The sequence below is a fragment of the Emys orbicularis genome, chromosome 10, assembly GCF_028017835.1.
Source record: "Emys orbicularis isolate rEmyOrb1 chromosome 10, rEmyOrb1.hap1, whole genome shotgun sequence".
In the NCBI taxonomy this organism is placed as follows: Eukaryota; Metazoa; Chordata; order Testudines; family Emydidae; genus Emys; species Emys orbicularis.
In genome coordinates, this window is record NC_088692.1 from 72,291,933 (window position 1) to 72,319,929 (window position 27,997).

The 27,997-nt window shown below is 45.4% G+C and overlaps 1 protein-coding gene across 1 annotated transcript; it reads right to left on the reverse strand.

The window, feature by feature from the left end:
- On the reverse strand, positions 1-27,965 carry FSD2 (fibronectin type III and SPRY domain containing 2). Its single transcript, XM_065412756.1, has 12 exons — positions 27,189-27,965; positions 27,004-27,099; positions 25,912-26,145; positions 18,401-18,423; positions 17,128-17,249; positions 14,472-14,627; positions 13,515-13,649; positions 12,038-12,191; positions 11,356-11,489; positions 8,812-8,944; positions 3,590-3,766; positions 1-253 (listed from the first exon to the last, which is right to left on the reverse strand). Exons 1-12 carry the CDS (start codon positions 27,963-27,965, stop codon positions 1-3), a joined length of 2,394 nt encoding a protein of 797 aa, XP_065268828.1.
- Between the last annotated feature and the right edge of the window lie 32 nt (positions 27,966-27,997).

The window sequence follows — 27,997 nt, forward strand, 5'->3', positions numbered from 1 at the left end:
TCATAAAAGAGTAATCGATGTGGGCATGGCAATGCCATTACGTATCCTTAGGAGCCCAGGTTTTTCTAAAGCAAAACAGGGGTGCACATAATGCTGGAAGTGACTGTTGAATGTATAAAGGTGCTGTGCAATATCCAGGTTAAAAAAAGACAGTTTCCAGTTGTCGTAGTCCAGCAGGATGCCAATCCTCTTGGGGGGAATTGTAATCCTAATGTCTGGGGTTGTCCCACTGTGCAAAAATTCATATTTGTGCCTGCAGATGAAAATAGGAAGAAATGAACAATTGTCTGCACCCTGCCCCTTGTAGAGAGAAGCTGCTTCCCACTTGTATGTACAGCCCTGCCTCGCCCATAGTGTACGGACAGCCCTGCAACACCATCCCATTCTGCCCCACCCCACAATGTATGGACCGTCCCTCCTTGCCCAGTGTATTAAAGCCCTGCTCCACCCACAATGTACAGACTGTCTCACCCCACCCACAGCATGAACAGTCTTGCAGACATATATAATTGTCAGCTGCAGTCTCACAATCTTTACACAGGTCCAGATTCTCCCCATCTGGGAAAAATCAAGGTAGGGGGCTATGACCTCTGATGTTTTTCCCCATCCCTGCTAAATGTGCAGGGGTTTGGCCTCAAATGAGTGGGTGACCTGAGGTGCAATAGGCCTCTGTACATCTTCAGAAGCCACCCCCATCATCTAGGAGTTATGCTGTACCAGCCACCTCCCCTTCCAGCTGCACAGTAGAATCTACTGGAAGTTAATCTTGCTTAGAGCAGCTTTATCCCCTACTCAGATCTGCAGTTGGATAGCTGCAGGCTCTGGCATGGAACATGGTCTAAAGAACAACTGTTGTGCTACTCCAACCCCTCTAGATCCAGCCCTATTATCCCTAGAGCCCAAGTCCTGTGGAAGGTGCTCCCGGGGACGTAGATGCTGCTGAACCATCTTCCCTGCTCCTTTGGGGGTACTGACACTGCTCGCTCCTGTTAGCAGATGGAGGAATTTAGCCCACTGAGCAAAGATTGTCTAATTTAGTGGAGGGGTTGATGGCATCGAAAGTAACTAGCTCCGGTTGTAAAGCTATATTTTCTAAATTGCATCTCTGGCTATTGTCCCAAAAGAACTCCTAATTCAACCAGAATGGTGCTGCTGAGAAAACCCACTAGGTTCTAGCTAGGCATATTCATTTACTAGATGATGATCTCTTTAAGTCATGACTCCTGAGATACAACTAAAAGTCACAAGGAAACAGTGTTCTGATTTCAGTGCTTACTGAGTCAGGTGTTTGTAATGGAGTCAGACCTTTTCTCCTCCATTAAGTCACATTCAAATAAAGGAGACTTCCTTTAACAGTTGCTCAGACACTCGCATACCAGCCCCCCAGTGCAGAGCGCTGCAGCCAGAAACACAGGCCTTTTAACAGTGTTGAGATTGAGAACACGCAGCCTTTGTTCCTGGGGGAGCACTTTGGAGTGAAAATGGGAACCGTTTTTCAGTAGCAGCAGTGAAGTGATCCGGCATTTCACAAGGGACAGCTTCTTCCCTCACCACCCGCTCCTCCCAGCCCGTTCTCGAAGGCAGCCTGCTTTCCCTAAGTGTTCCCAGAAGAAGGGCCTGCAAGTGACTCAGAAAGAGCCTTGCGTATGTCAGTTTATCTTTCCCCCTCAAGTCCTTATTCATGAGATTCCTCCAGAGTCACTAACCCCAGAGTCACTAACTGCACGTCTTAGCCACATTTAGCAGGGAAATCAAACTAGCCTTCTTGCAGGGGCAGAAGAGGGAATAAGGTTGGTAGGTCTGGCCTGGGAGTGAGCAGCAGCCCTTTCTGTGTGAGAGGCGAGCCCAGATGTTAACAGGGCGGTCGCCTAGCTGGGGTCCAAATCGAGCTCTTGATCCATTGAATGGTGGTGAGCATGGGGACTCCCTCAGTGGTGGTGCCCTGGGTGAGGTACGCAGGGGGAATGCCTCAGGGAGTGCTCTTTATGTTCGCTGCAAACCAGTGCAGTGTGTGCTGCATCTCCCACCTGCCCCTGGGTGCTCATAGGGAAGCAGGGGTCTTGGGGATGATTTATGGAACCTGTTTATGACTTATGAATTCTGGTTGCTATGGCAAAGTAGTTACTGTGAAAACTGCTGTATCATGAATGCCCCTCTGTTGCTGTGTTTCCATCACTTTGCGCCACATGTCCACCAGACCCAATGGTGGGTCATTAGAACCCAGCTACCATCCAGTCAGGATGAAGTGACTTGGGGCAGTGGATTTGCTAAGGAGGTTGCCTGGAGCTGGCAGAAGATGCTTCATCCTCTTTTCTGAAGGGAGGTGGGGAGTGGAGAGAGAGGAAATTCTCCGAGCATGACAGAGAAAGGTCACAAAGCAGGAGATGATAAAAGGACTTGCAGGGAGAAGACTCAGAGAGACACGCACAGGAAGTTTCGGGCAGAAGAGGGGAACGTGGTCGGTTGGAATAGGCAAGCTGGGGGCAGAAGGTCCATGTTTCGGAGCCCAAGCCATGCACTGCAACAGAAGGACCTTGGATGGCGCCAGCCCAAAGAATGCTCTGGACCGGTGAGTAAAATGAGGCAGGGAAATGTGTGTAAGGTTTATTATTTTTGTATAGATCTGCCCGTTTCTCATGCTATTAAGGAGCAAAAGTGCTGTAGATTCCTGTGCAAAGTGTCTGTGTATTATATGCTATGCCTATCGTGTGCCGCCTTGAAGAGGTAAACCAGAAAAGCTCACACCTTCGGGTGGATTCTGGGAGACTGCGTGTTTACTCTGTGGGGCGAGGGGGTGTCTGGTGTGGATCCCATGGTTGCAACTCTCATGAGGATGTGCTAGATAGAGGATCTCTACCCTGAGAGCATGCCTAGGGACCTCCAGAAACGGACAGTGCCTGGGCTCTGCTGAGACTCCAGAGGCTTTGAATACATGGGGGGCCAGCGGCTGGATCCCCTTACAGCAGTTTGGTGAGTGCCCCAAAGGAGGCACTAGACTTCAGCTGTGACAGCCTCCTTGGGGCCATGTTATACCACCGGAAGTGCTACCCTGGCAATGGCCCTTGTGCTCAGGAGCACTCCGTGTTCTCTCTGGGTCCTGACCTGCAGGCTTAGCTGAGGAGCAGGAAAGATACCTTGCATCTAGTTATGTCCATTAAGTGGGTCGGCAGGGGGAAAGGAATCAAATAAATTATGTACTTCTGGGTTTAGCCAAATACCTACATCATTTACAGTCTAAATGGATCCATCACCTGGGCTGTTTCCAGTTGGGGTTTGAATGACCTAAAAGGGGGTCTGTGACCAACTTTTACAACACTGGTTTTGTTTGGATTTAAATGTGGGATGGCCCACTTCATGGAGAGGTGGCTGCTGATGACTAGAACCATTAAGCAGCTTAAAAGACCTTTGTATAATGTTTCCAATATATCTTTCCATTACCAGTGCACAGAGCCAAAGATGGAAATTCACAACCACACTGTTCAATGGCTGGCTTAGGCTTTTTTTAATCTGCACATTGCTGGATGCCACATACAGCTCTCTTTGCTGTGGCTCCTGAAGGATCTGGAGTGATGCAGCCTAGAGTGTTTACCTTGCTGGTGTGACAATATGTCTCATGCACCAGGATGAGCTGTTTGCCCCCAGGTACCCGTGTCTGTGAGTATTTTCAAAAGCCACGCCGACCCTGTATTCCATATTTTCATCAACTTCCACCTCCCAGTAATGTTTCCCTTGGAATGGTATCATGCTTCCCAGGATAGCAATACATCTGGGGAAGGAAAATCAGAGCATGTGATTTTATATGCATACCATTTAAAATGCTTAAATCTTCCGCACAAACATTAAATATTTACCAATAAAAGTGGATCCAGCTGACTTGACAACAAAGTGGGTTAGCTCCTCAGTGAGCATAAACTGATACAGCTCTCCTGAAGTCAGTGGAACTGTTTCAGTTTACACCGGCCGAGGCTCTGGCCCAGAGAATACAAAGGAAGTATTTACTCATCCTGTTAAACCGTTAAAATTTCATTAGATGTATGTCTATGCGTTTTATAGCATACAATAAAAGTGTGTGCTGAGATCTTACAGGAAGAGAGAGAATAGCAGCATATATTTTTTGGTTGTAGGCCAAATAGTAATTTGCTAGAAACAGAGTTCCAAGATACAGGTTGCACACACCGTTGTTATACCAGAATGAACATGATGGGGTTTAACATACCACAGCTAAAAGGCCAGATAAATCAGGCTTGTGTGAGAGACTGTTTTAGCAATAAGCTTCAGTTTCTATTCACTGTGCATTTTCATTTCCAGCAGCGCATACAGCAAGCAGCATAGAGCCAGACAAATGTGCTTTAGTGGGGTCTTGATCTTGCATTCATTGAAGTCAATAGCAAAACTCCCATTGACTGCAGTGGTGCAGGATCAGGCTTTATAAGAGCCACAGTTCCATCAGGGTGTTTTTTAGCTAAAAATTCCACAGGCTGGTTATTGTAGTAAAGGTAAAATCCACAGAAACCCAGGGTCTAATCCTCTGGTATGGCACAGCCACCTTGTCCCACGCTGCCAGCAGAATCGAGTCCTACATCTGCTTAACTGGCCCAGAGCAGTCATGATCCGCTTGTGGTCTGGAAGCAAGATTGGGGCCCTTCCAATACGCTCCTTGCTGTCAGTGTAGTAGGGAAAAGGGGACATGGCCAAGCTAACCCTTAGCTATAAATGTGTGTTTCTCCCATGCAGCCAGGGCTTTACTGTTACCTTCCAATTCACCCACCCACACACCAAAGCGTTAGAAGTAATGGGGATACTTAATGAATAGGCTAAGACTCAGCATGAGTCAGAGTGGCAGACTCTAACCCCGTATTTGTATGCAGAGTAGGATGGGTGTCAAAACTGCTTCTGAATTTGTTCCCTCTCAAACTTGTCTTTATATCTCATTGGCCCATGGGGCCTTTAGACAGAGGCTGAGTTAATTGGTTTAGTGCCTTTAGCAATTTGTATGTTACTTAAACTTTTCAACTACACTTAATCAAGGGCAGTGAGTCCTAAAGGGCTAGCCAGCTGTATTCAGTCTTCCTCTGGAAAGATCAGTGCTGTGGCCCCCTTCATGTCAATGTCACAGAGCAGAGCTGGTGATAAATCACACAAATAAGTTTTAATTGCAGATTTACAGGCTCAGTTTTTATTTTATGGAAGTAAATTGCAAAGGACTTAGCTGGCAAAAGTACAGAACTCAGCTGCCTCTAGGCATGATTAAAATCCCAGCATGCCGGGAGCTTAATGCATGAAGAGGGGCATAAGCAGCGAGAAAAGATTCCTAGGCCATGCAACACCTAAGCAGCAACCACTTAAAGCAATTCTGTAGTTCATTAGAAGCCCAAGTAAATGTCGCAAGACCAGAGCAAGACTGTTGAAATTTGATTTCAGAGAAGAATTCTTGCTCCTGCATTTTGTATGAGTTTGGGGGGTGGGGGAGGGGAGAAGAAGGAGAGGACATGCCAAAAAAGATGTGCAAGCATCTGGGAACAAAGGATTGCCATAGTAATTCAGATTGAGAAGCCAGCATGGCAAACCCGTCTCTGATTTAGCGGGCTAGGAAATGCATTATTTGGTTTCAGATTACATAAACTTTCTGAAAAAAGTTTGCTGCAGAATTTCCTTGTAGCACTTGTATTAGTGATTTTGGCACAGGAGCCGTTTCCAGTGTGGAAGCAATTCTCCGACACCAGTATCCTGACATAATAGAGGGTTCAGTTCACAGCAGCTTCAAAAACTCAGTCTCAGAGTTCAGAATTATTAGTGTGCCAGCACCAGCTATTTATGTGCAACATATAAAAGAGCCCCTAGGATGATGTCTGAACTCCCATTCAGAATCATCAGATGGACTTCAATGGAGAGAATCTTCTAGCCCCTGGTTCCTTTACCATTGTGCCATCTAGTCACACACTCATCTATTGGCAAAAAGGCCTGATGTTTTCCATAAAAGGGCTAAGTTTTGTGCTTTCTCCGCCCTCAGTACTAATGCAGTGTCCATACTGCTTCTGTGATATTTACCTGACAGTGCCTGGAAATGGACTGTGTATGGCTGTAGCAAATGCATGCTTCACCTGGGCAATGGTGGGTTGGTTCTTTTAAATATAAAAAGGCCTAATTTTTGGCTCAAAATCAAAACACTGAGGTTCAAATCCTGTGGGCTAACTACTGTTCTGCACATGGGAGAAGGGTGCTAGGAGGTGGGGGCCCTCACATAGACACAGGCACATGGGAATTCCCATACTGGGCCAAACTAGTGGTCCATATAGTCTAATATCCTGCCTCTGAGAGTGGCCAGTGACACATCCTTCAGATTTGGCCTAGCACTCCGGACTCCTGGTTGGGCCGTGTTGAAATGCTGAGACTAGTGTAATTTAAACGAATGCAGCTAGATTCCAGTTTTTAAAAACTCATCTCAGGATTGTTAATAAAAATAGATATTTTTGCTTCAGTTTAAGCAAGTAACAATTGGAGCCTGAATCCCATTTTCAGACGTGACCTAGGCCCAGATCTTCAAATGTATTTAGGTGGTCAACTCGACTGAAACAAAGGGAGACAGGCAACTAACTCCTATTGAAAATTTCTAACCTACTTAAGCACATTTGTCAGTCCCTCTGGGCACCTATCTTCATCTGTAGGTGCCTAAATACCTTTGTAAATCTGGCCCTTAGGCTACTAAATTGCACCAATTTTCAATTAATCTTAGGTTCTTAAGGGCCAGATTTTAAAATATGTTTAGGCACCTAAAGGTGTTGAAATCAGTGGGCGTTAGACACCTATGTGTTTTTGAACATTCTACTAGGGGCCTCTCTGCATCTTTTGGCATCTTAATACCTTTAATAATCTGGCCCTTATGCATCTGAATACCTGTGAGGATCTGGGCCTTACTACCTAAGTCACTGTTGAAAATGGGATTTAGGCTCCTATGTCAATTGGGCATTTTTGAAAATTTTAGCCATAGTTAATCATTAGTAAGAAGCAGGTTAGATGTTTTCCTTTCAATAGCAACAGATAAAAACAGCCCCAAATATCACCATCCATGAATAGCAAGAATAAGAACTCATAGACACATCCCTGTGTTCCATTACTTGTGAGGCGGCATTGCCATGGCAACTTTGGCAGCGTTTAGTAATAGGAGAGGGAGGGAAGGAACTCCCACTACCTCTTGAAGCCTATGAAGTGTGCAAATGTTGGATCACTGTATTAAAAAAAAAATCTAGTAATTATGCTAATTTTCAAATCCCACTGCTGCCGGATTAAGAGCGTATGGTTTTGAGCAGTTTTTGTGACATTCATCTTTGGGCTCTGTGCAGAATTAAAAGGGAAATGAGGTTCAAAGGCAAGAGATCAGTCTATGTGCGCAAGTGTCATGCAATGAGAAGGATGATATAATTTATATAACACGAGCTGAAGCAATCACAGAGGAAATTCTAATGATGCTACAAAATGAACAGCAAGCAAAAAAATATGAAGTTCAATAACAATGTCCCTCTGAATGGCTGGGGTGGTTTTGATTACAAAGCGACAGAGCCTGGAAGCCGTTTAAAGGAGTTCTGCTCTGAAAAGGGACTAAGTCAAAAAATTAGGGCTTTTTGCGAATGTCTGAGGGTCAGAGTCTCAGTTCCCAAGCTATGCTCAGCCCATGCATGGTGTAGAGGCAAAGGTGGCTTTACACTCCCTATCTCCCCTATTCTGGGCGTGCTGGAGAGCTAACACTGAAGTGAGTTTAAAACAATCACCTTTGCACTGAGATTGAGGGCATGTCTACACATAAGTGATCTCTCTCCTGCCATCCATCTCCACCCTCAGACAAACAGAGCTGTACCAATGCAGCTGCAGCACGTGTGGTGAAAATGCTATATGTTGACGGGAGAGGGTTCTCCTGCCGACTTAGCACTGTACACAGAAGTGCTTATGTTGGTGTAATTTATGTCATCATGGGGGTGGTTTATTCACGCCCCTGAGTGACATAAGTTATGCCAACATAAACTTTAGTTGAATCAATAATGAATTTTTTTGAAATTTTCATCAAATCGAAAAATCAGAAGAAATTGCCTTTTGGGTCGAACAAAATACTTTATTTTGACAAAATCAAAAAGATTTTTTAAAATTTTGACCGAGTGTAACCGTTGTTATTGTTTTTAAAATACAACTAAAGGAGATTTTGAAAGTCAAAGTTGTTTCTAACTGAAAAAAAAATCAGTGTTTTGTTTTGAAAGTAGCTAAACTAAATGGTTTGATTTTTATTTATTTGTATTTACTATGACAATTCTGTGCAATCCACATTAATTTACTAAATGCTTCAGTGTTGCTGAATCCGCATTTTATGCTTGAAAAAAAGTTGTGTGATAAAAGCCAACTTATCAAGCTCATGGTGTGAATCACATCAGTATAATGGGCTACCACATTCCAAAGTGACTAGTGATTTTGGTGGCCCAATTTGAAATGCCATAAAGGGACCTTATTTTCAAAGAGCAGGTGGTCAGCACTGAAAAAACTGGCCCTTCTAAGGTGCCTTGCGTTTGGAACCCAAAAATGGAGGCATCTATTGGCACTTTTGAAAAATGAGACCACTATACATTATAAACACAGTGCTAAAAGAGCAACATGCAGCCCTGAGGCTTTTCTTTGGCATGGTAGAGGTTAATCTGTGCCTAGATTGAACATAAAAAGGGATATGTCAGTAAGCCCTTTGAAGAGAATTTAAAATTATTGCAAGTAAACAAAAAACAACCAGCTACGAAAAAAGTACATCTGCTGTGAGTGCTAAATTCCTATGTGTACCTTGTAAAACCGTTATCACGGAAGGACAAATCACATTCTAGGTTTTCTATTTCACTGCAAGCAATTGTTAATCCATCTTCTAGAACAGACAGCAAAGGATGGGCAGTGTCCTCGTTAAGATAAAAGTAAGTGCCTACAAGAGAGCAGAATGGTTGTAATTTATTGGTCTCAGCACCTAGAAATTGCATTAAGTAATGTAGACATAAACTAACACTGGGCTGGAGAGCAGTGGCTGGATCCAGATTAGGGTTAATTAGGGAACTGGAAATGGGCCAGAGGCTGATCTTGTGAGTTTCCTCCATTACGGGCCAAAAGCTTATCAACACATCTCTGTCCACAGCCACCCTGATACAGAAAACAGGCCTCGTCTGGCCTAGGACCAAAAGCCAAGAGTTGGGTTGAGAACCAAGTATTAAGATGTTAACACCCTCTCAGAAATACTATGAGGTGGGTTTTGAAGTTCCAGTTTTGGCTCATCTCTATCATAATCCAAAAGGTATTAAAAAAAAATAATGACTTGGGAAAGGGGTTTAAATTATTCACTGTGGCCTCAATCCTCAACTGCTGCCTGTAAGTACTGGTTGCAGAAGCTGCAATGGAGCCATTTGCAGCTCCCCAATCCAGGGGTCTTTTCGGCCCCTAATGTAGGATTGCTCCAAACTAGTCCTGACTGAGTATGGCCCCCATGGGTCAGCGTGCCAGCAGGGGATCACCAGAGCACAATGCACTTGCTGTCCTATTCCTGGGAATGTGGAGCTAGATGGTGCACTAATCACCTAGGGATTCCCCTATGCAAGGAGAATCTCCTGCTGGGGAAATCCCCAGACAGCACGAAGAAGCCAAAGCAGGACTCAGGAATTCACAGTAGGGTCAAGAACTTTTTGCACTAGAATCTTATGCTAGGTAGCAGGTAAGACCTGCTGGGTCACTGCCACTGCACAGATGACACACTAACAAAAATGAGCAAAACTGAAGCTGCCCATCCAGCAGAAGCAAAAGGCTGCTTTTTTGTATTTATGTTAATGCTGTTATAACCAGCAGAGAAAGAGAGAAACGTGGGGCCCAGTTCATTTTTGCAGTGCAGCTACTGTACATTGGTTCCACTGGTGTGAAATGGCTATCAAGCAACGGTAGGTGCTTCCCAGGGAACTCCTTCTACCTGGGAAAGGGGGGGGGGGGGAAGAAGTTTCACTGGCAATTGTGGACAAGGCTTAGCTGGCTACAGGAACACTCAGGGCAAGGGGTATGCCAGGATATTTTAGGGAGTCTGGAGGGATGGTGAAGGCTGCTGAGCTTCAGTTATTCCTAACTGGCACCAGAGTTTATAGTAGGGTTGCCAATTTTGGTTGGACATTTTCCTGGAAGTTTTATCACATGACATAATCTTTAATTAATCTTTAATTCCTGGAGACTCGTGGAGACAGTTTATAGGCAACTGGATGTAAATTAGAGCAGTCCTCAGGCTGCTCTAACTTGACTGGGGGCCAAAGCAACTTTTGGCCAGCCCAGCAAAGGGGAAGCGCATAAGTAGCGTAAAACAACCTTTGTCCCTGTCTCCCATGAGACAGCCCCTAATTCTGGCACTGGTGCAGCAGGGATGCTTTGTGTCCAGGGCATGCTGGAGAAGAGCAACATGTGCTGCAGGGGTAATAATGAAAGTGTGTGTTTCATCCCCAGCAAAAGCACTTTCTGATGATAACCCAGGGTGTCCATTTTCACTGCTGATGACATTGCTAGCATCCCAGTTTTGTGTTTCCCGTTTCCAGTAATACCAGGAGTTTGCATAATGTAGACTTTGTGAAGGTAAATCTCTTGGCACTAATCCCAAGGGAAATCAGCATAATCAAAATGCAGTTACTTCAATGCAAATACAATACAAACAACAGCATGGCAATTATTGGCATGTGTTACTGAAAGCAAACACATGCAGCGCAAACAGACGTCAAGCGGCTGTTTGTAATTTCAAATACCTAGATTGACTTATGCAGGTTGAAATGTCACACACTTGATAATAACATGATTACAATTGTAGAGTAAAGGGAACCAGACCACATAATCATCCTCATGGCCAAGAATAGAAATTCTGTGCAGGAGGGATTTGCGTAACTATTATGAAAAGTGCTGATTGACTGATTCTTCCATAATTCCCAGAAGCGCCATCTTTATGAGGCAGTAACTCTAGGAGTGAAGAAAAATTACCAACTAGCCCTCCTGGTTTGTCTGCATGTCAACATTTGACATGGTGTAGGTTCATGGCAAATACCCACGGTCACTGGGTTGATTTAGTCTTTCAGCAGCATTTTGAAACATCAGTAATTTTTAAGCAACAAATATAATCCACAAACATCATTTTGAAATGTAGAGTTCAAATGATATATTTACTATTACAAGAAATTCAGTTCACAAGAAATACCAGACGTGTGACTAGACGCAAGAGATTTAGAGCCTGATCCATAGCCTGTTGAAATCAGTGGCAAACTTTCCATTGATTTCAGTGGGCTTTGGATCAGGCTTTTAAAGCTAATTAGAGATTTATCACAGCACCTGTGGTGTGGATAGAGACAGGTTCACTTCTCTCGCTTGGACCACCCATGTTTACAGCTCTTACAGAGATAATATAACTTTGTCCTGGCTCCAGTTGAATTAGAGCTTCACAATTAGGAATTCCAACAATAGATCTGTAGAAAATAAATAAATGGAGAATTATAAGAATAAAGGTAAATTCTTTAGAAGCTATTTTCCAAACAACACAATTAAATGATTAGCTTCTCTTTAAACCTAGAACCATTTACAGTATTTTACTCTTTCCAGCTTAGCTGCCACCAGAGTGAATATAGGAGGGGAAAATGCCTGTTTATTCAGATTTTAAAATTACTGCACTTCACCCACATTCTAATTCCTTATAAATTCACTTTGCATCAACATTTGTGCAATCAAGTTTACTAACGTCACAGAAAATGACTCCTCTCTTATATGGAAAGCAAATTTTAAGTTTGCTTTCTGTATGTGTTCACACCAAAATACTAATAGGAGTGGAACTTATCCAGTCAGGAAACAGGGAACATGCTCATGATTTTCCAACGCTTGTGCTGTGCATCATCCACTCGTATATTTCAGGGTATATTGTCTCATCTTTTCAACCTAAAAGTGCTTTGAAATATACTGCATGCCATATGACAAGGGATTGTTTCATATCCCCAGACTGTGAGATAGATGACTGACTCACTCTGTAATGATATCTCCATTCTCTCCATTTGTTAGTTTGGACAATTCAACCGTGTAGGAGTCAACAGGATTCATGTTTCCAGATTCCCAGCACACCAGTGCTCCATTTTCACAGCTTCGGCTCTCTTTTCTTTTAATGATAGGAGGTGAAGGAGCTAAAATGTAGATAAAATAGATTCTAAGCCATTTTGTTATGGGATTATCAATAAACATGCTTTGTAAATAACACTCCTGGGTTGTTGTTTAATTTCCACAGAATTGATATTAAATGATAAACGCATTCATGACCTCCCCAATGTACAGAAAACTCTTGGGTAAATAAATGCCGGTGCTAGTCAGAAGCGTTCTTTGACCTGTTAAAGTTTTGATAGCAACCACAAAACAATTGATCAGAAAAAAATGCGAATCCTTGCTGGTCCAGCACTTCTGTTCTTTTTCATGTTGGTTTATCCTTGCCATTGTCCTTTATCTTTACTGCATGGATTATTAATTTAAAACAATAGAGCATCAGCCAGCTATCCTACGGCCCTAGGAGATCTTCTGGAGAGAGGACTTCTCACTCTAAATTGCTCTTGGGGAGTTAGATGCCAATGTGTTAGGAAAGAGAACAGCTAACCAGGGACTGTGCTTGATTCTGATGCATTTCAGATTTTATGAGGCATTCCACAGACTCTACTTAAATTGCCTCTAGTCTGACAGCATTGCCTATTCAAAAGTGCTCCTTGCACTCATGTTTACTTTTTAAAAGTTTAAATTAAACCTGAGCGTGCCTGAATTTTTGTGGAGTTTGGAGCCAAATCCAGCTATCATGACTGGCCGCCTCACTCTACGATGGGCTGAACCAAAACCCTGGATCTGAACATACCAAAATTTAGGGATGCTCAGATCTGGATCTGAACTTTGTGGCTCTGTCTAATCACGAATCAAAATCTACTTTACTGCGCTGCAATTACAAAGTGCGGCCTGATGGACAAAATGGCAAAAGCTTTACAAACCTCTGAAGAGAGAGTAGCATTGTCCATTGCTTAGATATAGGAACCAGCAGAGCTGGGTTCCATTCCTAGCTTAGGCATAGGGTGACCAGATGTCCTGATTTTATAGGGACAGTCCCGATATTTGGGGCTTTGTCTTATGTAGGCGCCTATTAGCCCCCACCCCCTGTCCCGATTTTTCACACTTGCTGTCTGGTCACCCTACTTAGCCAATACCTTGTTTTGTGTCCTTGAATAAGTCATTTAACCTCTGTGCCTCAGTTTTCCGTCTCTAAAATGAGGATAATGGGCCTCATGCCCATTCTCTATTATTCTAGTATAAATCAGGAGTAACGCCACTGAATCCAATGGAGTTACACCGCACTAAAAGCACCAAGCCAGCAGAATCAGTTTGAATAAAGTATTATTATTATAAAGTCCAGAGAGTTATCATTAACTTCAATACTAAAGTCTCTTACTCATATTATAGTCATGAAGTACATTTACCTGTCACATAAACTGCTCTTTCACTCACTGGGCTGACGCCGGTGGTGTTTAAAGCACTGACCCAAAATTCATATTGTGAATTTGGCACCAGGTTAGTTACTGTGCAGTATGCTTCTTTCACTTTTAGCATGAGCTCTGAAATGAAAAACACCAGGTATTCATGCAGTTCCTTTACACAGACATTCATCCTACTGAACCACGGCCCCGACTGCTGGAAAACATTGCTTTTTATTGTGCCTCTGAGCTGAGTGTCACACCATTCTTCGGTCTTGTCCGTTTGACTAGCTCTGAGGTCACATTGCTAACTCAGTCATGGTACAGTTGCTGGTGCCTTCATCCATCTATCCTATATGGGTACATAAATGCCATGAAGCATCATCTTCTGTAGTATTAATACTACCCAAACTAAACAAAAATGAATGATGAAGGTTACTCACCTGTCACTGGAGTTTCTTCAGGATGGACTCTGCACATTCCCAAGCACTGTCAATTTATCCCAACAGTGGAAATGTGCAGAGGCCATTCAAAGAATGTTTTCATTATTTGGATCTTGTAAAGTTTACATGGGTTCGGCTTTCCTTTCTAAACAGCCCATTCAGCACTCTCAGGTCTCCATCTATGCTGGAAAATTGACTGTGCTCTGGAACAAGCAGTCTTACAAACGGGATTAGCTAATGCAGTTTTGTATCTGGGGTGGCTGGGCAGGAGGGGAGAGTTGCAGCCTATTATTGGCATTGAGCTAAACTGCAAAATGATTGTGGGTTTTTAAGTTGGCACATAGATAATCTGGTGAGCTGTGCTCTAAAATACCTCAAGTTAGATCCGCTACCCATCCCCGGAGCAGTAGCAGCAGCAGGTACAGCTGTATTCACTGAAACCCTTTTTGAGACTGCTGTTGAAAATGGTCTCAGAAGCCAGTTGCTTTCTGAACTGGAGCCTACATGTGTCCCTTCTTACCAGCTTGCTCCTCACTAGGTGTGTCGTCACTGACTTGTTTATAATATAGCTGGTAGAATTCGACAGTGTCATCTGAGAATAGGCCCCAGCATACTCTCACAGAGGTGCCAGTCGCTGAGTTGGGAGCTTGGGGATTTATCACCGGAGCAGAAGGAGCTGAAATGAAGACAGATATTTCAGTTTATGAACACGTCAGTGATGAGAGGAATAGGATCTTTCCCTCTTTAACATTAAATGGCATGAGGGTACTTTCCCTCAGTGGAAGCATGGTATGTTACTAACAGAGAAAAACCAAAAAGGTACCTAGTGTGCATTGACATAGTCCTATTGCAAACAGTACTATACTAATGTGGGAACCTTTCAGAGCGCATCAGCAGGGTCTACCCGGAGCTGTTAGAGTGCAACACTTAGAGTGCTCTACAATTTACTTACACACACACACACACACACACACACACACACACCCCTGCTGCACAGCATAGACCAGCCCCATGTTAACACAGAGCCCTGACTCTGATTAGAGTCTACACACACTGGGCCTGATTCTACCCTCACTAACATTGGTGTGCATCATGAGTAACACCATTAAAGTCAGTGTGTAAAACTCGTGGGAATGAGAACCAGGCCCCTTAGTGTTTGGTCCAAACTCACCCACTTCCTGGGATTTGCTTTAAATCAACAAAAACATAAATCTCAGCCTAAGGCAGCTCCCTAAACTTGGTTGTCCTGAGAGCTGCTGGCCCTGTGCATATAGGTTAGTTTTACTCTTTGTGAAAAAGGGAGGGAAAACTGGAAGCTGTCTCATACCACACAGGATGCAGAGCTAACAGGATGAAGGAAGCTGTAGCAGAGAAGTCTATTGTGATCGGCACTATTGCCTACCAACAGATAAAGCTTTTAGTTCCAGTATTTAGGAGCCTCTGGAGATAATGTTGAATGCACAAACGTGAGGGAACATGTCAAATACTTGACTTGCATAATGCTCAAGGGCAAACAGGTTACATGACAAACATTTCGATACAACTTTTTAAAGGTGACCAGCAAAAAGAAAAAAAAAAAGTGCCATGCCTTTTCTGACTCTTTATGATATATAAAGAAGGCCTGAAAGATCTTATTTTCAAAGGGGATTTTTTTTAATAATTAGAAAGTCAAACCTTATGTACCCTGTTTTCCTTTGTGGACTCCAGGGATGACTGGAGAACTACAGGGTAATATCAGGAGAGCAAGCAACTGAAATCTGATTAATTGGGAGAAGTGGTTCAAACTGTTTTAAACTTTTGCTTTTGTTTTTTATTAATCTCCATTTAGTACAATGAGCTAGAAGGAAAGACAAGTTTGTTACAGAGTCAGCACCACTGCTACTTCAAGGAAAAGCTGAGAAAACTCTGAACCCACTTCTCTGAGTCTTCCAATAAAGTCACCCAGCAAAACTAGGGAAGACCATACTTGACAGTGTTGATAATTCTAAGGTTAAAAAACAAGCAGAAAAAAAATCTATGACAATAACTTCCAAGCCTCTTTTATCCATCATAAATATACAAACAAACAAAATATATAAGCACACAAGCTAACTTTTTGTCCTTGCAAATTCCCTTTAAAAGAAATAATTACTCCTGGGGGAATTCTGCACCAAAAAATTAAAAATGCTGCACACAATATTTTAAAATTTGCAAAATTCTGCATATTTTTTGTCAAAATAACACAATATAATCCAGCTAGTTTCAATTATGTTGGTAATTTATTTAGACTACAATACAATGGATAGAGAATGGGAGTGGAGAGCATTGGAGGAAATCACCAACCCCCCTCTGTCTAATAGTAATGTAGCTAGTATTGACCCTTTATTTCTAATTATTAGTCAACAAATATATGCAGCCATATACTCAATGTTACATCATTGGCAACTGAAGAGCAAATGAGGGCTGGGGACTCAAACTCACAATTTATATTGGCCACTGACCATCTCCAAAAAGGTCAGTAGCAAACAGTTCATGGAGCACATTTTGAATTTTTTTTTCAGGAATTTTTTTCAGTCCAAAAATTTAGACCAGTTCTAATCACTAAAGCAGCATAAGGCCACACTGTCCTTTACAATAAAGCTCCTTTACACCACTCTGACAATGTAAAGGAGCCTTGAAATTTTTACACCAGTTTTATACTCCTGGGGGAATTCACTAAGAACAATGGGAAAAATTCACTAAGCAGACAGGCTACTACATTCTCCTCTGCCGGAGGGAACAGAGTCTGCCCCATGCCTACCTCTTCAGAAACACCCCAAAGCCCTGCCCCTCCACACCGAGCGTTCTGCAATAGCGAGCGGGACAGAGTCTCTCTCTCTCTCTCACACACATGACTACCCAGCCCTACCCCCTGCACCCAGGTGGTGATTTATGTGTCTACCAGCTGCTCTGGGTGCCCAAACCAACCTGTCAGCACTGCCAGGGAATGGGCGCATGACCGCTCTTGCGGCTTCCCTTTGCTTCCCCATCAGAAGTCATTTTTCTGTGGTAAGCAAAGAAATCTGCGGGGGCCACGAATTCTATGCATGTGCAGTGATGCAGAATTCCCCCAGGAGTAAATAATAGGCTTCCATTCAACATGACATTGATAATGCATCTTAAATAGGATTGAAATAAGGATCAAATAGAATGAGTACCTGCGATGGTATTAATGGAATCCATTAGTTGTTGAACATCAGAGAAATCTATAACTCTGTCTTCAAAGTCTGGCAGTGTTGAAAGCTCTAAATCCATATCTTTTTTTAAAAATTCTCCCAGCCTGTAAGTGTAAAAGAGCCTAATTCCTATAAGATAGTACCATCCTCTCTGAGAGATCCTTCAGGCTACAACATCAGTGTTAACAAGAAGAGAGAGCTCTTTATTTTACCATTCAATAAAGAAGCTGCCTTATCTGACACACTAAAAAGAGAGCAAAGTCCTTTCTTAAACAATGTCTAGATGGTTGCACAAGATATATCTTGGCTTCCATTTGTCACTTGCTCATACCATGTATTCAGAAATGTATTCTCGGACCTGCATAAGATTCATGCTCACATTTAGTTATATCCAAATTGGGCCAAATCCTGCAGCTAGTTCTTACCATCCATCTCCTTGTCATTCTTGGTCTTGCATTGGTTTGGCTGGCATGCTAGATAGGGTGGGCCCATTAAGCAGGTGACAGAGAACGTTTTCCCCTAAAGCTCTAATTCTGAAGGAAGCAAGCTGTTGCCTCCAAAAACTGCATTCTTGTTTATTATTCATATTACAGTAGCCAGGTCAGGGCCTGAGTGGACTAGGTGCTATACAGTTGTTAAAAAGACGAAGCCGACCCTTTTTCTTCTACTTGTTTTTATGATGGACTGAAGTGAATTAAAACATACATTTTGCAATTGATTTGGCATATCCCAGGGCTCTTTTCTGACCATTACCATATTTCATGTTATCAGTTTTGAGCACCCCGGCTGCATTTACTAAACCTCCTTATTAATGTATAAATAAGCTTGTTACTAATCAGTGTATTTAGAGAGCCCAGTTTAGGCAGATTTTGTATCCAGAGCATTTCTTTAAGACTTGAGCAATCCTGTTTTTCAGTCACTGCAATCAGTTTTCTATCACTAAAGCAAAGTGACACTGACTTAGTTACGCTCTGTCTCTTATATATGTGCTTTATTAAATTAGTTCAGAATCAGTTTCAAGCTGTTAAACTTGTTTTGGAGACTTTTCCAGCGGCAGTTTAAACTAGAATGATGAAAGATTTGCAGAACTCTAACTCCTAGCTTCAGTAACATTCGGTGAACCCCTATCAAAGATAGAACGTTGTCACAAAATCAGTAAATACTTGAGAACACGGGATGCCCAACATTAGCGTTTTCAGAAGATTATTTTGGATGAGAAGGAGTGAAAAGCAAAACAAAATACTATTGATATTACCTGTCGACCACGGGTATTGCAGCCTATAAAAAAGAGAGAGAAAAAGATAGAAAGTCTTCCACGTATGCAGGAACAATTTAGCTTATTAACCCAAATGCAGACTATACAATACCAGATTTGTCTGACTGATTTTGTTCTAAATACTGCCACGTAGAACTAAAGAGCTTGTTTTCTCATAACACTTCTGATACCGAGAATCAGGGCCGGCTCCAGGCACCAGCCGAGCAAGCTGGTGCTTGGGGCGGCAGCTTGTAGGAGGCGGCATTCCGCCCAATCCTAGGGCGGCACGGCCGCTTTTTTGTTGTTGTTGTTGTTGTTGTTGTTCTGCTCCGGCCGCCCTGTAGGGGGCAGCAGCGTGGAGGACGGGAGCACCCTGCAGCAATCCCAGCAGGGCAGCCCGCGTCCTTCCCTCCCAGCCGACCGGAGCGGTGCGGAGCCCTCCCGGCAGGGGGCACAGCGGGATGGGCCACATGGCAGCGCCCCACTGAAGCCCTGGCCACCCCCCTTCTCTCTCTCCCCCCGCTCCCTCCCCCTCCCCCCGCTAGCCGGGGCACATCTACAGGGCAGGGAGTCCCCCTGCACCCTGGCTCCGGCCGCGCCGCGGTTTTTTTTTTTTTTGCTTGGGGCGGCCAGAAAGCCAGAGTCGGCCCTGCCAAGAATGAAGCTCAGGCTTACTCTTATTTTCAGCTGACCAGATCCTGAGCTAATTTGCAATAGGATTGTATGGGATGTAAATCAGCACCAACCAACCTCCGTCCCCACACCTAGCTTCTACTAAATCAAGAGTGCAAAGACTTGCTATCATGCCCACAGATTGTCTCAAGCAGGAACAAGCAGCATCTTGGAGGCGAAAGGAAAATCTGTGGAGCGATTGGATGTTCTTTGCAGATATGAAGGGAAGATACATTTGTTGAATGATCTGTCTCCTTTTCCCGTAGAAATAACAATGCACCCCACTCCCTGTGATGGACACTTATTTGATGGAGACTGAGCACCACCCATTAATATAAGACAAAGCTGCCCAAACTTTGCCTAACTTAGGGCAGGCTGGTGATTTTCCAGGAGTCTGAGGGCCACCCTGATTTGAATTCAGTGAGGCAGGCTATGGCCATTCTCATCTATAATATAGAGATGCAGCCCATGAAGAGTCCAGGTCACAGCATGTGCTACTCCATCTCAATCTGAGCAGCATGCCTGAACCTGTTGGCTGCACGAACTTGTGATCAACATCTATTTCCTCCCCTCTGTGCTACATAAGGGGAGCATTCTGACCTCAGAAGAGATTGAAAAAATGGTTACTAGGGCCAATGCAAACCTGGGGAATGTCAGATCATGAAAAGCATTCAATAGGCCAAATCAAAATGATCAGAATAGAAGAGATCCATGAGGTCGGACTTCAAGTGATATATGGTTTTATGTTATGTTTTGTAATGTTCAGTTCAGAAGTTGCTGCTGCTGTGCTACCAGGGCCGGCTCTAGCATTTATGCCGCCCAAAGCAAAAACAATTTTGGCCGCCCCCCCCCTTTTTTAATTACCCCACCCCGGCCCCGCCCCTTCCCCAAATCCCCAGCCCTGCCTCCTCCCCCCAGGCTCTCAAGCCTAAGAGGGAGGGGGAGAAGCGGCGCCCGCGCCGCGGCCACTCGGAGTCTCCCCCTCCCTCCCAGGTTTGAGAGCCGGGGAGGGAGGGGGAGCAGCGGCGCGCGAAACGGCTGTTTTGCGCGCCGCGGCCGCTCGGGATCTCCCCCTCCCTCCCAGGTTTGAGAGCCTGGGAGGGAGGGGGAGACCCCGAGTGGCCGCGGCGCGCGAAACAGCTGTTTCGCGCGCCAGCAGCAGCGGAGGTGAGATAGGGCGGCCGGGGCACATTTTTAGGGGCGGCATTCTGGCGCTGGCCATGCCGCCCCTAAAAATGTGCCGCCCCAAGCACCAGCTTGTTTTGCTGGTGCCTAGAGCCGGCCCTGTGTGCTACAGAATTGCTCCCCAGTCCTTCCTACGACCCACACACCAATCATGAGACAGTTCAAGTTAGAGTGATCACTCATCGACTTTGAAAATTCCTGTTATCTTCCCAGAGGATGGACACCTGTCAAAGAAAAATATTTCTCTAAGGCCTGGTCTACACTAGGCGTTTATGTCGAATTTAGCGCCGTTACATCGAATTAACCCTGCACCCATCCACACCACGAAGCTATTTAGTTCGACATAGAGGTCTCTTAAATTCGACTTCTGTACTCCTCCCCAACGAGGGGAGTAGCGCTAAATTCGACATGGCCATGTCGAATTAGGCTAGGTGTGGATGGAAATCGACGCTAATAGCTCCGGGAGCTATCCCACAGTGCACCACTCTGTTGACGCTCTGGACAGCAGTCCGAGCTCGGATGCTCTGACCAGCCACACAGGAAAAGCCCTGGGAAAATTTGAATTCCTTTTCCTGTCTGGGCAGTTTGAATCTCATTTCCTGTTTGGACATCGTGGCGAGCTCAGCAGCACTGGCAACGATGCAGAGCTCTCCAGCAGAGATGGCCGTGCAATCTCTGAATAGAAAGAGGGCCCCAGCATGGACTGATCGGGAAGTCTTGGATCTGATCGCTGTGTGGGGCGATGAGTCCGTGCTTTCCGAGCTGCACTCCAAAAGACGGAATGCAAAGATCTACGAGAAGATCTCTAAAGCCATGGCAGAGAGAGGATACAGCCGGGATGCAACGCAGTGCCGCGTGAAAATCAAGGAGCTGAGACAAGGCTACCAGAAGACCAAAGAGGCAAACGGACGCTCCGGATCCCAGGCCCAGACATCCCGTTTCTACGAGGCACTGCATTCCATCCTAGGTGCGGCCGCCACCACTACCCCACCACTGACCCTGGACTCTGAGGATGGGATATTGTCCACGGCCGGTTCCTCGGACATGTTAGCGGACGGGGAAGATGAGGAAGGAGATGAGGAGGACGAGGCAGTCGACAGCGCTTACAACGCTGATTTCCCCGACAGCCAGGATCTCTTCATCGCCCTTACAGAGATCCCCTACCAACCGTCCCCAGCCGTTAACCCGGACACAGAATCAGGGGAAGGATCAGCCAGTAAGTGTTTTAAACATCTAAACATTTATTTTTAACAGAACAGGAATATTAACAATAACAACAATGGGTTTCTCATGATTAGTTTGCCCTAGGCGCTTAACGTTTCAGTCCTGGGCAGTGCAACTATTCAAAAAAAATCTAACAATGTCCGGTTTTGCATGATTGTTCTGCCCAAGCCGCTCTACTGTTTAGTCCCTGCCAGTGCAGCTACAGTAAAATGCGGTCTATATGTCCGGGGATAGAGCAGAAATCCTCCTGGGACATCTCGACGAAGCTCTCCTGGAGGTAATTGGAAAGCCTTTGCATCAGGTTCCTGGGGAGAGCGGCCTTATTGGGTCCTCCGTGGTATGAAACGTTTCCGCGCCAGGAGACAATCAAGTACTCCGGGATCATTGCCCTGCAGAGCATGGCGGCATACGGCCCTGGTCTTTGCAGGCTTTCCCGAAGCATTCTTTCTTTATCAGTGTCTGAGATCCTCATCAGGGTGATGTCGCTCATGGTGACCTGCTTTGAATTAGGTAGGGGAATGTTAGTATTGGGACTGCTTGCCCGTTCCTTTACAGAACTGTAACCGCCGGTTTACAGCCACGCGGTGGAGGCGGGAGAGGGGTGGCATACAGGGATCTTTCCCTGGGACAGCCACGAGGGGGTGGGACAGGGGCAGAGTTCATGCTTGCCGGATTGCTGGCAGCAGGGTCTGGCATTGCTTTCAATGTGAAAGGAGGCCAGTGCTACTCTTAAAGTTTTAAGCAGCCACAAGTCTACGGCTTACCATGTCTGCCTGCTACACAAATTCCGGTGTCCTGCCCCGCTTCTCAGATCTGCAGTGCAAGACCCCAGGCACTGAATGCGAGGGCCGAAAATTCGACCTTGTCCTGAGTGCGCATGTGATAGGTGCTGTGCATGGTCTTGTTCACAGAGAAAGACTATGTTCTTTGTTCACAACTACATTTATCTTTCTGAGGAATTCACTCCCTTTTTCCCATTCCCACAGCCACAGCTGCGACTGTCTCCCAACCCAGCCTGGCATCACACTCCCAGAGGCTAGCGCAGATTAGGCGTAGGAAGAAGAGGACACGGGAGGACATATTCTCGGAACTTATGGGCTGCTCCCGAGCCCAGGCAGCACAGCAGACCCAGTGGAGGGAGAACTTGTCCCAAATGCACCGATCACACATGGAACAGGAGGAGAGGTGGCGGCAGGAAGACCAGCAGGCGACTCAAACGCTGCTTGGACTAATGAGGGAGCAAACGGACACGCTCCGGCGCCTTGTGGATGTTCTGCAGGAACGGAGGCAGGAGGACAGAGCCCCTCTGCAGTCTATCTGTAACCGCCCTCCCCCGCCACCAAGTCCCATACCCCCCTCACCCAAAGTCCAAAGAAGGAGGGGCGGCAGAGTCCGTGAAAACTCTCACTCCACCCCTGCAGACTGCTCTAGTACTAGAAGGCTCTCATTCCCCAAAATTTGACAAGTCCTTTCCTTCCCGCCTCACACAAGCCCCCGTCCAAGTTTCACCCCCCAGTTTCATGTGTAGTTGCTAATAAAAAATACGTTTCTGTTAATTACTGTTTCCATCATGTTCTTTTGGAGGAGAGTCTGTCTGAAGGGGGGGAAGGGGGTTGGTAATTGGACAGGACAGTCACCTTTACCAGGGTACAGAGGCGGGGGCAGGTCCAGCAGCAGGGCATATACACAGTGCAGTCACTAGTTACCCTGGTCAGTCTGGGAGGTGGTTTTCATGTTCTGTGGGGGCGGGGGGTTGCTCTGTGACTTTGTGGTGGGGGAGGGCAGTTACAGATCTTATGCAGCGGTCCTTATCCTGGATCACAGAGCCACGCAGCAGGGGATCTGTAACCGTCCTCCCCCTGCCACAAAGTCACATAGCCCCCACATACACACAGTCCCGATCAGGAGGGGTGGCAGGCTCCGTTGCAACAACCAGTCCACCACTGCGGAGCCTGTCATTCCTGGAGTTTAGAAGCGTCATTTGCATCACTACACTACACCCGCTCCCCACCACAGTCTGCGTCCCAGGTTTAAAACATTCCCGCGAAAACAGTAATAAAGACAACGGTGTTCATTAACAAAATAGAAGTGATTTTATTTTTAAACGTGTGTTGGAAGGGGGTGAAGGGGGTATGTAACTGGAGAGGATAGTCAACATTAACTGGGTAAAGAAACGGGGGCAGGTTCAGCTTCTCTGTACACAAACTTAAAAGTCACAGGTTACCCTGCTCACTCAGGAGCCTAGCTTTCAAAGCCTCCCGGATGCACAGCGCGTCCCGCTGGGCTCTTCTAATCGCCCGGCTGTCTGGCTGGGCGTAATCAGAAGCCAGGCTATTTGCCTCAACCTCCCACCCCGCCATAAAGGTCTCCCCCTTGCTCTCACAGAGATTGTGGAGCACACAGCAAGCTGCTATAACAATGGGGATATTGGTTTCGCTGAGATCACAGCGAGTCAGTAAGCTTCTCCATCTCCCCTTGAGACGGCCAAAAGCACACTCCACCACCATTCTGCACTTGCTCAGCCGGTAGTTGAAGAGTTCTTTTTCAGTGTCCAGGGCGCCAGTATAGGGCTTCATGAGCCAGGGCATTAGCGGGTAGGCTGGGTCCCCGAGGATGACTATAGGCATCTCCACATCCCCAAGAGTTATTTTGTGGTCCGGGAAGTAAATACCTTCCTGCAGCCGTCTAAACAGACCAGAGTTCCTGAAAACGCGAGCGTCATGAACCTTGCCCGGCCATCCGACGTTGATGTTTGTAAAACGTCCCCTATGGTCCACCAGTGCTTGCAGCACCATTGAAAAGTAGCCCTTTCTGTTAATGTACTGGCTGGCCTGGTGGTCCGGTCCCAGGATAGGGATGTGAGTTCCATCTATAGCCCCACCGCAGTTTGGGAATCCCATCGCGGCGAAGACATCTATGATGGCCTGCGCGTTTCCCAGGGTTACTACCTTTGAGAGCAGTACCTCAACGATTGCGTTGGCTACTTGCATCACAACAACCCCCACGGTAGATTTGCCCACGCCAAAGTGGTTCGCGACTGACCGGTAGCTGTCTGGCGTTGCAAGCTTCCAGAGGGCTATGGCCACTCGCTTCTGGACAGTCAGGGCTGCTCGCATCCGGGTGTCATTGTGCTTCAGGGCAGGGGACAGCAATTCACAAAGTTCAAGGAAAGTCCCCTTCCGCATGCGAAAGTTTCGCAGCCACTGGGAGTCATCCCAGACCTGCAGCACTATGCGGTCCCACCAGTACGTGCTTGTTTCCCGGGCCCAGAATCGCCGTTCCACAACATCCACATGACCCATTGCCACCGTGATGTCCTCGGCGCTGGGTCCCGTGCTTTCTGACAGGTCTGTGCTACTCTCAGACTTCAGGCCCTCACCGCGGTGCCGTAGCCTCCTCGCCTGATTTATCTGCATCTGCCTCTGGGAAAGGTGGATGATAAGCTGCGAGGCGTTGACAATGGCCACAACTGCAGCGATGGTCGCAGCGGGCTCCATGCTCGCAGTGCTGTGGCATCCGCGCTGTCACTGACCAGAAAAGTGCGCGAACTGATTTCCCGCCGGCGCTTTCAGGGAGGGAGGGCGGGAGTGACGGACGGATGACGACAGTTACCCAAAAGCACCCTCGACACATTTTTTTACCCAGAAGGCATTGGCGGCTCGACCCAGAATTCCAATGGGCAGCGGGGACTGCGGGAACTGTGGGATAGCTGCCCACAGTGCACCGCTTCCAATGTCGACGCTTTCCCCGTTAGTGTGGACTCACAAAGTCGAATTACTGTCCTTAGTGTGGACACACAATTTCGACTTTGCAATATCGATTCCACATATTCGATTTAAGTAAAATCGAACTACTCTCGTAGTGTAGACATACCCTAAGTTGCTTCAACTGCAGGTTTCATTAATCATTTTGCAGGAGTCCCTCATGTGTGCAGTTGGGGCCTCCTATTTAACTGCATATTTGAACTTCCTGGCAAAATGAGCAAAACTAAGTGACGGGAAACAACATCCTACTGAAGCATTAATCTGCCTCTGTGAGCCCAAACTAGAGCTAGAAAGCTAAGACTGCATGCGGCAATGAACATTGCTAAGCACTTCAAAAGTTTCCTACATGGTTAGACCTGGAGAACAAACAGTATTTTCTCCAAGTCAGAATGACACTCATGAATCATTGAGTTTACCAGTGACAAACCTCTGCTGGTGAATGTTAGTAATGTTGAACTTATCATGATTGAGTTAGTACCATGTGCAAAGCAACTGGAGCACTGACATCATCATAAACCTAGCAGGTAGAGTGCATGAAGAGCTTTGAATGTTCTATGGAAAGTCAATCACTCATGATCTTAATGCTGGATCCTTCTACTCTTGACTGGGCAGAATTCTGAGGAAATAGACCATCCTTAAGGGGTCTTGCCAGTTTAATTACTTTACCTTAATAAAATCAGCTTTCTCCTTGTCCTTGCACAGCTCCTGAATTGTTTCCATCAGCTCCTTACAGGTGTCAAGATTTTCTCCACAACTGACCAGTTGCCCATACAAGGCTTCTAGCTTCTGTTTCTTCTCTTCCCCAAGGCCTTCTACCTTTTCTTCATATCTCTGGGTTAGTGTTTGCATCACTTCATTGTAATGCATCTCGAAGTTCTGCTCTTGGCGCCCAAAATTCTCCTGGAAGGCATTTGGGTTTTATTTCATTCATCTAAGGCCCGAGCCAAAGCCCACTGAGGTCAGTAAGAAGGAAAATCTTACTGATATCAAATCAAAGTGATTGTTACAACGGAGACAATCTTGTTACATAGAAATAGTTACTAGACTATGTAATATTATCATTAGATTATAAATAATGACCATATTTTATAACCATTTATTAAGCTCCCTCACCCCCCACAAAGGCACTGGGGATGCTAGACATTCATTCCAGATATAAATCAAACATAGTAAAGTATAATAAAAACAATAGTGTGATGAATAAAACCAGCCTCTAAACTAAAAACTAGAATCACAAATAGGTGCACATTCCAGTTACAATAAGTAGGTGTTTCCACCTATATATTTGCACCGAGCCACCAAGGGGAACCGTAGCACCCCATTGGGGATTCATGCATTCACTCTAGGGGAGCTGAGCAGCTAATGCTTATATCCTCACCCTCCCGAAGTGGGGGTCCAGTGGGAGGGAAGATTTAAGTGGAAATCTAGGCTTCCTGGCCAGCAGCTTTTTATTGTTCAGGTAGCGCGGCCTGGCTGTAGCCACCATCCGCTACCTTGTGCTACTGCAACCTCCTTCCATTCAGATTTTCCACTATCAGGGCCAGGCACCCTGGGATGAGCTGGAATAAGCCAGGATTGCATCTAGCCCTTGATATACTGCAGTGCATTGTATCATGTTACATTTTGCGCACAGTAACCATGGTCTCTATTGCTGTAATTACTCATCCTGTATAAAAGTGAACACTACAGTCTTGTCAAAGCAGCTGTGTACTCAGCTGGTCCCACATTGCGGAGTTAATTAACGAGCAAATTGCTTACCTCTACAGTGATGAAAATTTCCTCCAAGTGACTGGCAAAGTTTTCCATTTCAGTAACCTGTTCTTCTAATTTACACATGTTTTTCTGAATCTCCTCCTACCAAACAGAGCATCATTATTAATAGGCTTGAACACTATTTAACAGATATGCAGAATAATGGAAGAGACCACGTGGATTATTCTTACCTTTGCACTTTCCACTGCATTGGCAAGTTGGGTCACCTCATGGTCCTTATGATCACCAAACAATTTGTCAAAGGCTCTAATTGGAATCTTGCAAGTAGCACAATAAATATCAGCAGCGTCCTCTTCACTGTTTGGTTGAATATTCTGCTCATCTTGCCTGTCATCACTCCTAAGCTCTTCTTTGGAACTTGCATGATTATGCAACTCATCATATGCTCTCGCACTGTGTAGGTGTTGAGATTCATCTTGAGAATCCTTGCCAGGAAGTTCCTGTTCCTCTGTGCTTTCCATGTGTTTTTCATGCTGAGAGCCATTTACTGGTGAACTGCTCTTCGGTGCATTATATATGGAGCCATATGATCCCGCTGCTACACCTTCCTTGTGACCTGGTGTCTCTTTGCTCTCTAAAATCCCAGCTGTAGCTATATTCCCACCAAGAAGCTCCTGATCTATTTCTTTATCCTCATCAAGTCCATATAGTTTTGTTAGTTCATCAACTTCCTTTTCCAAGTCATATGCACTTTGGTCAGAACTGCGAAAATCTTCCCCTGGCCCTGTTGACTCTTTGCTGGTTTCGCCCAGAGCCCCATCTCCTCTTCCAGCTGGCTCTTCAGGAAAGATTTCTAATCTTCCCTTAGATTCATAGAGATCCATGTGATAAAACGTTAAGCCTTCAGGCTCATTTTCATTAGATTCTGGAAACATCATGGACGCTGCTGGATCAGTGGCTGGATCTAAAGCTGCTGTATCACTACTGAAAACAAATTCATTCTCCATTGCAGTGGCAGGGCTGAATGACAGCAGTGCTG